Source organism: Sphaerodactylus townsendi, linkage group LG05 (genome assembly GCF_021028975.2).
Source record: "Sphaerodactylus townsendi isolate TG3544 linkage group LG05, MPM_Stown_v2.3, whole genome shotgun sequence".
Taxonomy (NCBI): domain Eukaryota; kingdom Metazoa; phylum Chordata; class Lepidosauria; order Squamata; family Sphaerodactylidae; genus Sphaerodactylus; species Sphaerodactylus townsendi.
The window spans coordinates 138,808,875-138,819,074 of record NC_059429.1 but is presented as its reverse complement, the minus strand read 5'-3'; the positions used below and the strand labels follow the sequence as shown (position 1 = coordinate 138,819,074).

Below are 10,200 nucleotides of genomic sequence, written 5' to 3'. Positions count from 1 at the left end.
GGCTACTGCCCCCCCCCCCAACTGGGGGGCAGCGCCGTCACACGCACACCCGAACCCCTGGTCAGTGACCGACGGACGGCCAGGGGGGTCCCTGTATTGTTTCTAGATATATCTTCCTTTATGTATAGACTTCATCTGATTTCTCTTCACATAAATATGACCACTTTAAAAATACATGTCCTGTGCTATGTACATTATATACAGCCCCTCGGCAGGGGCAGCGTCTGACCGGTTTCTAAGAATTATTCACATTGGTTAAAAGCTCCACAGATGGTTTCCTGTGAGAGGGGGGAGGGGGGGTTCACAGAGCTCCACAGCCTCACATGCAGTCATGTTTTGGTATCAGGAGGAGGCGAGGCAGGGACAGGGTGGCCGAAGGGGTGGGGAGGGGTCTCGGGGAGGCACCCTCTAGCAAAACAGCCCCACTGCCCTTTGGTAAGCTAGATGAGAAGGGGATCGGGGGGGGGGGTGGAGTCTTCTGCCTGAGTCCTGAAAAGGGGAGCCTTCCTGCCTAGCTTCTTAAGCCAAGAAAGCGGGGGAGGGCTTGGGACTTCTGGGCATCCGTGGGGGTGGGCGGGAGGCCCAATTGGCTCCAGCAGCCGCAGCAGCACGGCCATGGCTTCCCTTGGGCCCAGGGGAAGGGGGGGCATCAGGCAGCAAAACCCCTCTCCTAAAGTGCAAATGGGCCAGCCAAGGTCTGGAGCCTGGAATGGGGGGGGGGGGGGGGGAGAAGGGGAGTTGCATTTGGGCCCTGCATTTGGCTCCAGAAGGCAGAGCTTCCTGGCCCAGAGTCCGACAGACCCTGCAACCACGCCCTGGGCTTGTGAGGGCAAAGCAGCGGAAGAAGTGGCGGTGACCCTTTGGCATGTGCCTCTGTCCTGCGGGAGGGCAGGTCTTCTCCCTGGGCAGGGGAGGAACCAGTTCCCTAAACCGAGATGGGCATGCCACCCAGGCAGCAGTCAGGGAGTCAGGGATGCCCAGTTAGAGTCATGGAGCTGGAGGGAGACCCCAAGAAGGGCCATTAAGTCCAAACCCCCTGCAATGCAGGAACACACAATCTCAGAACTGCCGACAGATGTCCATCCAGCCTCCATTGGTCCTTCCCTCCCCGCAAAGATCCTAGTGTGGACCCGGTCCCTGTTGGGGGGTGCTGGGTGTGGGCGTGGTCCTGGGGACGGGCGGAGGGCAACATGACTGCAGGCGGGGGGGAGTGAGACGCCGGCGCTGGCAGGGAAAGCATGCTGGTGGCCTCGGCTGGCGCTCTCTCCCCATCTCGGGAGCTGGGGTGGGGGTGGGGGGCAGGGAGCAGGTGCATCCGACAAAGGCAACACTAGAAAAGCGGGCGGGGGGAGGGCCCAGCAGCACAACCAAGTCTTCGGCCACCCAGGACGCTGCTGGAAGCGGCACTCGGCTGCAGGCGGCTCCCAGCCCTCTCCACGCGGCTCCGTCGGTGCTGAGTCAGTCCCAGAGCTGAGGTCTGTCGATAGGTCGGGGTTGGCAGCGGCTGCCTCCCGGCTGGGGTGGTGCCTGGTGCTGCAGTTCCAGTGCAAAGAGAGAGGGGGCAGCGGTGGGTGGGCGCGCCTTCCTCGCTCGGTGGGAGATGGGTGCGAAGGGATGGGTGGGGCTCTCAGGGACACAAACCTTTGGGCCGGGGCCTCGGCCAGGTTCTCAGGAGTAAATAGTGATCACCTCCCGGCCACCACCACGCACCAGCAGGACCCGATCCAGGTGCTCGGTCAGCACCTCCAGGAACTCCATGTCTGGATTAAGCAGTCAAGGATTGGCCGGATGACGCCATCTCCCACCCCAGTTGGCACAGAAGTGACCACCCCCTGCCCTTTGGGACACTCCTTCCAGGGGTCGGATCTATGGGAGACAGTGCCTAACCCCTCTCCCTCCCTGTGTGCAGCGCTTAAGGGTGCAACCGACCTCCAAAGTCTACGTGGGCTTCAGAGACAGAGCCCAGTTTAAAGCTGAATTGCACAGGGTGCAGTGAAGTTCTTGGACGCCCTGGTTGCCAATGCCCCATCCCCTTCCAGTGGCGCCCAGGGTGTGCACTCTGGCTGACCAGCCCGACATATGGCTCTGGTTGCTCCTCGGACTCCTGCCTGTCCCTCGGCAGATATCAAAAGCATCCTCCATGTCCCAGCAGGTGAAGACTTCTTGGTTTCGCTTGGCATGCCTCCATACCCCATACCTCATTAAAAGCACACAAACAAACAGCACCTTGGGTGCTGTGTGGTTTCCGGGCTGTCTGGCCGTGTTCTAGCAGCATTCTCTCCTGACGTTTCGCCTGCATCTGTGGCTGGCATCTTCAGAGGATCATGATCTTCTGAAGGTGAAACGTCAGGAGAGAAACGTCAGGAGAGATGCAGGCGAAACGCCAGGAGAGAATGCTGCTAGAACACGGCCATACAGCCCGGAAACCACACAGCACCCCAAGGTGATTCTGGCCATGAAAGCCTTCGACAATACATTAAACAGCACCTTCTTGGAGGCATGCCAGGTGAAATCGAGAAATTATAAAAATTATTTGATAATTGTACATGCATTTCTCAGCCTTGTGGGTCCTAATCGAGTGGAAAGGAGCATTACAACATTTTTAGTAAATGTGCGACATATGAGGCACCGTTTCTCAGCCTGTTTTTAAAGAAGGGAAACAGGAGCGGGAACTTGGAGAAGAGAGCGGGACACGCTGCCGATGGACTGGCAGCAGCAGAATCCAAGAAATCATCCAGAGGACCAGAGGATGTGCAAGAGGGGGGAAGAGTGTCCAGTACTTCAAAGAAGAAGAAAAATAGGAGACCGGCCAAATCTCTTAATGGGAGAGAGTTCGGCAACGAAGGGGGCTACAGAGAGAAGGTTCAACATGGAGAGGACACATGTGTGAGAACAGACACCAGTCTTGGTGGCGAGACCATGGAGGAGAATGCAAAGCCGCGGGCAGGAAGAGGCAAGACCATCAAAACGCACAGGTCTCAGAAGAAGGGCAACGGGGATGATTGAGGGACTGGAGCACCTTCCTTATGAGGAGAGGCTGCAGCGTTTGGGACTCTTTAGTTTGGAGAGGAGACGGCTGAGGGGGGATAGGATTGAAGTCTATAAAATTATGCATGGGGTAGAAAATGTTGACAGAGATACATTTTTCTCTCTTTCTCACAATACTAGAACCAAGGGGCATTAATTGAAAATGCTGGGGGGAAGAATTAGGACGAATAAAAGGAAACACTTCTTCACGCAACGTGTGATTGGTGTTTGGAATATGCTGCCACAGGAGGTGGTGATGGCCACTCACCTGGATAGCTTTAAAAAGGGCCTGGATAGATTTATGGAGGAGAAGTCGATCTATGGCTACCAATCTTGATCCTCTTTGATCTCAGATTGCAAATGCCTTAGCAGACCAGGTGCTCAGGAGCAGCAGCAGCAGAAGGCCATTGCTTTCACCTCCTGCATGTGAGCTCCCAAAGGCACCTGGTGGGCCACTGGGCCAATTGGCCATGCTGGCAGGGGCTGATGGGAATTGTAGTCCATAACATCTGGAGTGCCAAAGGTTCGCCATCACTGCCCTAGGTGCTGGAATCCAGCCCATGATTCTCACAGTCAGACCTGCAGCCCAGGGCCCCTATTCGAGTGTATCCCCCCTGCCATCCCTTAAACAGCAAGCAAGAGACCACCCTGTGCCCAAGGAATGCCCCCCTCCCCCACGGCAAATAGGGCAGAAAGAAGGATACAGTTCTCATCCCCCTTCCTGTTCCGGGGGGGCCCGGGCATGTTCAGCAGCACCAACTTGGCCTCCTGGGACTTCTTCACAATCGCTTCGTTGAGCCGGATGGCCGTGTGCATCCTCCTCACGTTGGACTGGTTCCTGCAGGAGACAGGGGGCAGCGTGGGTAGCCCAGGGGCCCAGCGGGATCTGCTCGGCTCCACAGCCCAGGGGGCAGGGAGGGAGCAGGGTCCGTTGCCCCGGATGCATCGAGGTCCCCTCCCCTCCCTGTAACCCCCCACCACCACTGAGCACAAAGCGGACACTTACAAGGTCTCCCATTCCCTGGCGGCGGCAAGCAAAGGGGGGGGGGAAGAGAGAGAGCAGGTCAGTCACTACCTGGGACCAGAACCCGACGCCTGGCCCCCGCTCCGACCCACGGGCATCACCTGAGCAAGTGGGACCCCCTCTCTGGCGCATGGCCCCCCATCTACCAGCACCCCCTCCTTTGCCCCTTGCCCCCCAACTCATGCCAAAGGGGTCGGAGGCTGCACCAGACACGACAGAGCCAAGAGTGTGTGTGTGAGGGAGGGATTGGGTCGCAGGTGCCCAGAGACTCACGGCTTCATGCTGAAGAAGTCCTTGATGCTCTCTGGGCTGACGGGGCTCTTGGCCTTGTTCTTCTCTGCCTCCTTGTCCTTAGTCCAGGTGAGGTGCACCTTTTCGGGGGCTGCCTCCGCTTCTGTTTCCTCTGTTTCCTCCCCTGGAGACTGAGAACTGCTAGAGAAGGTGGTGGCGGTTTTGTTGTGGATCAGCTGCACCTGTTGGGGCACAGGGACAAGGAGGGTGGGTGGGCTGTGGGGGGGGGGGTCCCGCAGCCCCAGCCCCATTCAGGTCCACGGCCTCCTGCTATTTCGGTCTGCCTCCTCTGGCTGTGATTTTCCTGTCTGAAAGAGGTCTTGAACCGCAAGACTCAGTGCCTGGCCTCTGCGGCCCCAGTGGCTTCCTGGCCCCAGCGGTCTGCAGCCAATGCCAGAAGAGATCGAGCGGCCTGACCTCAGCGCAAGAGAGGTGGGGGGGAGGCTGACCACTTGGAAGCAGGCATCTGTCACCACTGAACATTACTGCCTTTCCCCCGAGGGGCTCAGTGCAGTTTACGTGGTTCTGTTAGGCTTTGCCCAGCGTGGCTTCTGAGGGCCCATTAGAGATTTCATTGGCTGGGCAGAGTTTTTTAAATGTTGCTTGGACAGCAGCTGCTGCTGCAGTACAAGGACCTACACTGTGCGACTGAAGTTCAGCTGCGAGCAAACGAGGAAATATCTGTCCACACGTTCATTTTAAAAGGCCTTCCTCCCTTTTTTTCACCTGTGGCCCTTTTCCATCTTGGGCCTTCCGTACCCTCTTAAGAGGGGTTTTTTAGATGACCAGACGCTATATTTTTACATTTATATTTAACTTCATTTTGTATGCTGTATTTTAAATGGTTTTAATTCGATGCTTAGAGCCCTTATTTTATCTTATATTGTATTTAATTTATTGAGAGGGCTCCTTTTGCTTATTTATGTTATATTAAAATGTTGTACACCGCCCAGAGCCCTCCGGGGGTGGGCGGTATAAAAGTCAAATAATAATAATAATAATAATAATAATAATAATAATAATAATAATAATAATAATAATGATGATGATGGTGATGATGATGATGATGGTGATGGTGATGATGATGAGCTACAAAGACTCTGGCACGAACCAGTAAAGGTGGTCCCAGTGGTGATCGGCACACTGGGTGCAGTGCCTAAAGACCTTGGACGGCACTTAAAAACAATCGGCGCTGACAAAAATCACCATATGTCAGCTGCAAAAGGCCACCCTACTCGGCTCTGAACGCATTATTCGTAGATACATCACACAGTCCTAGATGCTTGGGAAGTGACCGACGTGTGGTGTAATACAAAATCCAGCATATTGATCTTGTTTGCTGTGTATAACTGTTTTTGTATCAATAAAGTAGTAGTAGTAACAACAACAACAACAACAACAACAACAACAACAATAATAATGGGAAGGAAGCGATATTCAGAGATGAATTCCAGACACTTGTGCTGTGTTGTTATGTGTATTATAATAATAATAATAATAATAATAATAATAATAATAATAATAATAATAATAATAATAATAATAATAATAATAATAGGAGCTTCTGCCTGAAATGTTGAAGAGCCAGAATCATAGAATCTCAGAGTTGGAAGAGACCACCAGAACCATCAAGTCCAACCCCCCCCCCCCTCCCGCCATGCAGGAACACACAGTCAAAGCACTCCTGACAGGTGGCCATCCAGCCTCCCTTTAAAAACCTCTAAAGAAGGAGACTCCACCACACTCCGAGGTAGCACATTCCCCTGTCAAACAGCCCTGACGGTCAGGAAGTTCTTCCTAATGTTTAGGTGGATTCTCTTTTCCTGCACCCTGAACCCATGACTCCTGGTCCTAGTCTCTGGAGCAGCAGAAAACAAGCTTGCTCCTTCTTTGACGTGACATCTCTTCAAATATTTAAAGATGGCTCTCATGCCACCCCTTCACCTTCTCTTCTCCAGGCCAAAGAAATCCAGCTTCCTAAGCCACTCCTTATAGGGCATGGATTGCAGACCTGTCACCATTTTGGTTGGCCCTGAGAGCTCAGTGGGAATGCTTTATTCTTACAGTTGTGTACATTATTTCTACTATTCAGGGCAGTTTTACTTTCCCGATGTATCATTTCCAGATTTTTCTGCAAATGTGAGGCTTCCTTCAGGTTTGTACAGACATCGGTCCCCGGCCACATTCTGCAGGTCCATTAATCACTGTCTCTCTGGTGCCGTTCAAAATTAGACGTGTGATAAATGCTGAGAGTTTTTTAAATAAAAAAAACCTCCCACCATGAAGTGTTCATTTAATAATCTGCCAATAATCTGTTTTGATTGGCAGTTTTGGAACATGCCAAGTTTTGATGTTTTGAAAAGTTTTGATGTTTTCAAAGTTTTGAAAAGACCTGATGCAAACCCGTTCGAGGGGTCTTCACATCATTCAGTGACGAACCAAACGGATCAGCTTATATTTGATCAACACCATCACAGCAAATTTGGCTGTCGAATACATTAACAACACACCATTTGTGGTGTCCCTCGGGCCTCTATTATCCCACACTCCAGAGGGGTTGCCCAGATCACATAACTGGAGGCCAGATCTGTGATGCCCACAATGGATGATGAAGAGGAAGAGTTTGGATTTATATCCCCCCTTTCTCTCCTGCAGGAGACTGAAAGGGGCTGACAATCTCCTTGCCCTTCCCCCCTCACAACAAACACCCAGTGAGGTGGGTGGGGCTGAGAGAGCTCCGAGAAGCTGTGACTAGCCCAAGGTCACCCAGCTGGCGTGTGTGGGAGTGCACAGGCTAATCTGAATCCCCCAGAGAAGCCTCCACAGCTCAGGCGGCAGAGCGGGGAATCAAACCCGGTTCCTCCAGATTAGATACACGAGCTCTTAACCTCCTACGCCACTGCTGCTCCTTTCCTTATCCGGCCCTTTCTTATCAGGCCCTTTCCTGATCCAGTGACAGGTGGTGACGACTGTGGCTGCAGGGCCCCCTCTTGCTTCTTGCCTGGGCCCAGACATGCCCCCCCCCCCCACATATGCACGCCCCCTCACCTCTTCTTCAGGCTTCTCCTCACTGTCCCCCACCTGCTCCTCCGGGACGCTGAGTCGCAGGCGCGTGTTGGTGGGATTCTTGCGCCGAATGGAGCCACGGGACTCGTCAGTGATGCTCTGGATCTGGAGAGCAGAAGGAGAACGAGGCAGGTGGTCAGCGGCTGAGATGGGCCGAGAGGACCGGAGGGACTCCAGCCTCCCCGAGCCCACCAGCCACGACGGCTACCTGGAGCCACCCTCTCCGGAGACAGCATTTCGTCTCTTTACTCCATTTATACCTCACTTTTCTCTTCAATGGGGACTCAGAGTGGCTTCCAATATTCTCCCCTTTATGCTCACAACAACAGCCCTGCGAGGTAGGTTAGGCTGAGGGTGCAAGACTGGCCCAAGGTCACCCAGCAGGCTTCCAAGCACTCTGGCCTCAGGGAGTGATTTGATATTGACATTAACTATGTCTGCTGTAGGGCAGGGGGGTCCAACTCTGGTGCCCCAGATGTTCAGGGACTACGATTCCCATCAGCCCCTGCCAGCATGACCAATCTGTGCATTCCAGACGCGAGAGGTTTGTCTTTTTGTGTGTACCTTAAAATAAGTGTTTGTTTGACTTTAACTTTGCAACTTAATCCAGGAAACCTGCATGCTCAAATGCAGCAAATATTCTGAATTCCTGTGCCAGGAGGGAAGGCCTTGCTGCCCCCCCCCCCCCCGAGGAACTCGCTAGTCACTGGGGCCTTTTCCACACAATCGAGTTACTCGATTTTCTCATGAGTTGATTCATAAGAACATAAGAACAAGCCAGCTGGATCAGACCAGAGTCCATCTAGTCCAGCTCTCTGCTACTTGCAGTGGCCCACCAGGTGCCTTTGGGAGCTCACCTGCAGGATGGGAAAGCAATGACCTTCTGCGGCTGTTGCTCCCGACCACCTGGTCTGCTCAGGCATTTGCAATCTCAGATCAAGGAGGATCAAGATTGGTAGCCATAGATTGACTTCTCCTCCATAAATCTGTCCAAGCCCCTTTGAAAGCTATCCAGGTGAGTGGCCATCACCACCTCCTGTGGCAGCATATTCCAAACACCAATCACACATTGCATGAAGAAGTGTTTCCTTTTATTAGTCCTAACTCTTCCCCCCAGCATTTTCAATGGATGCCCCCTGGTTCTAGTATTGTGAGATTCACAAGCATTGGAATCCATTTGGGCATAAGCCGAAGCAGGACAAGGCCGGAATCAGTGGAAAAAGCCCACGTGGACAAGCCACGTGGACAAGATGGGTGCTGGACTGGATGGGCCACTGGTCTGATGGACCCCCCTTCTCCTGTGCTTATGGAAGCGGAGAGGAAATCATAATTAAATCCCAAAAGTGGGATGGGTGAAATTAAAAATGAGGGGAGACTGGAAGACAAAAATATTGTAGTGAGAAACAGTTCGGCAGAAGAGGATCCAGTGCACAGAAAGAGGGGAGGGCACAGCTGCACTGGGAAAGCGTCCGGGGGGGGGGGGTGTCAGCTGACTGCACGTCTTCCGTGTGGGATTTTCTGACCTCTCGGGGTTCCAAAGGAATGGGGCTTGTGAGTCTGTCCCTTCACATAACCCCATGTTTTCCCCATGAGTTCTCTGGTGGGGGTCAAGGCGAGACACACCTGGTTGCTCAGGAAACGCTGCTGAAAAGCCTGGGAGAAGATTCCCAAGAGAAAGGTTGCTGCGGAGTGAAGATCTGAAGAGAAGTTTGAAGAAGAACATGGACTAGGAAATGAAGGGGAGATGGAGAGGCCGGCAGCAGCAGCCAAAAGCAGCACATAGGTGGTGATCCCGTTTTTGTACATCAGGACCTTAAACATGACGACCTTGTGCATCCATGTGGTTTTGAACAATTAAACCACATGGATACATGACGCCGTCATGTTTAAGTTCCTGATGTACAACAATGTCTGTCTGTCTGTCTGTCTGTCTGTCTGTCTGTCTGTCTGTCTGTCTTGGAGACCCAAGCTGAGACAGCCAGGAAAACTTGCTGCTGGCACTCTGAACTTCCTCTGAAGGTCACATGAGACCCTTTGGGCTGTCACGCAATCACAGAACTAGAACGTTTTTTGGAAGGGACACCACACAGAATGACCCAACAAATAATAATCCAGTCTCCCCTTAAACACCAATTAGCAGTGAGTACCCACAACAGACCTCACTCTCAGTGTAGCCTACTTTGCAGGGCTGTTGTGAAGACAAACTTAGAGGGGAAAGCTATGTCCGCTTCCCTGAGCATCTTGGAGGCAGGAAAGACATGCTAGAACCCGGGACGCATCCCAGGAACCCCACTTAGCCCAGGCAGCTGCGTGGCCGGTCTGCCAGGGGTCGGGATGTGGGCCCCAGAGGCGAGCCTGACCTCTCGCTCCCGCTCCGTCTTGGTGAGGTGCATCTGCTTGAGGATCTGGGATCTCTGCTCCATCACCAGCGTCTTCTCATACGTGTAGGCAGAGATGTCGCTCTCGTGCTGCGGAACAGAAAGAGAGGATGGTGAGAGCATGTAAAAGGCAGGGCCAGGACTAGGGTCAGAAGAGGGGCTTTCCTGCCTCTATTGAAGGGGGGTGTGTGTGTTCATATTTCTGATCACGGCAGCCAAGGAAAGGCCCTGAATCACACAGCCTGAAAAGGGCGCTCAGCCCCCCACCGCCCCGGTTTCTTTGCATAGGCTGGCAATAAAGCCTGTTGTGCAAAAACAAAACACAACTGGCTCCAGAAAACTAGTTGTCCCAGGGCAAGAGATGTGGACGGGGCATATCTACAGGAAATGGTGCCTGGTGCAAACACTGAATGT

At 53.1% G+C, this 10,200-nt stretch overlaps 1 protein-coding gene across 2 annotated transcripts in view; it reads right to left on the bottom strand.

Annotated features, from left to right (window-relative positions):
* Positions 1–479: 479 nt before the first annotated feature.
* The window catches only part of SLC12A5 (solute carrier family 12 member 5), a 121,031-nt gene continuing 111,310 nt past the window's right edge, over positions 480–10,200 (bottom strand). For both annotated transcript variants that reach the window (XM_048496365.1, XM_048496366.1), the window contains exons 21-26: positions 9,769–9,876; positions 7,391–7,513; positions 4,325–4,524; positions 4,034–4,048; positions 3,732–3,865; positions 480–1,760 (exon numbers count right to left, since the gene is read on the bottom strand). In XM_048496365.1, coding sequence (XP_048352322.1) covers positions 1,669–1,760; positions 3,732–3,865; positions 4,034–4,048; positions 4,325–4,524; positions 7,391–7,513; positions 9,769–9,876 — 672 coding nt within the window. In that variant the 3' untranslated portion in view covers positions 480–1,668. The remainder of the gene's footprint in view (positions 1,761–3,731; positions 3,866–4,033; positions 4,049–4,324; positions 4,525–7,390; positions 7,514–9,768; positions 9,877–10,200) is intronic.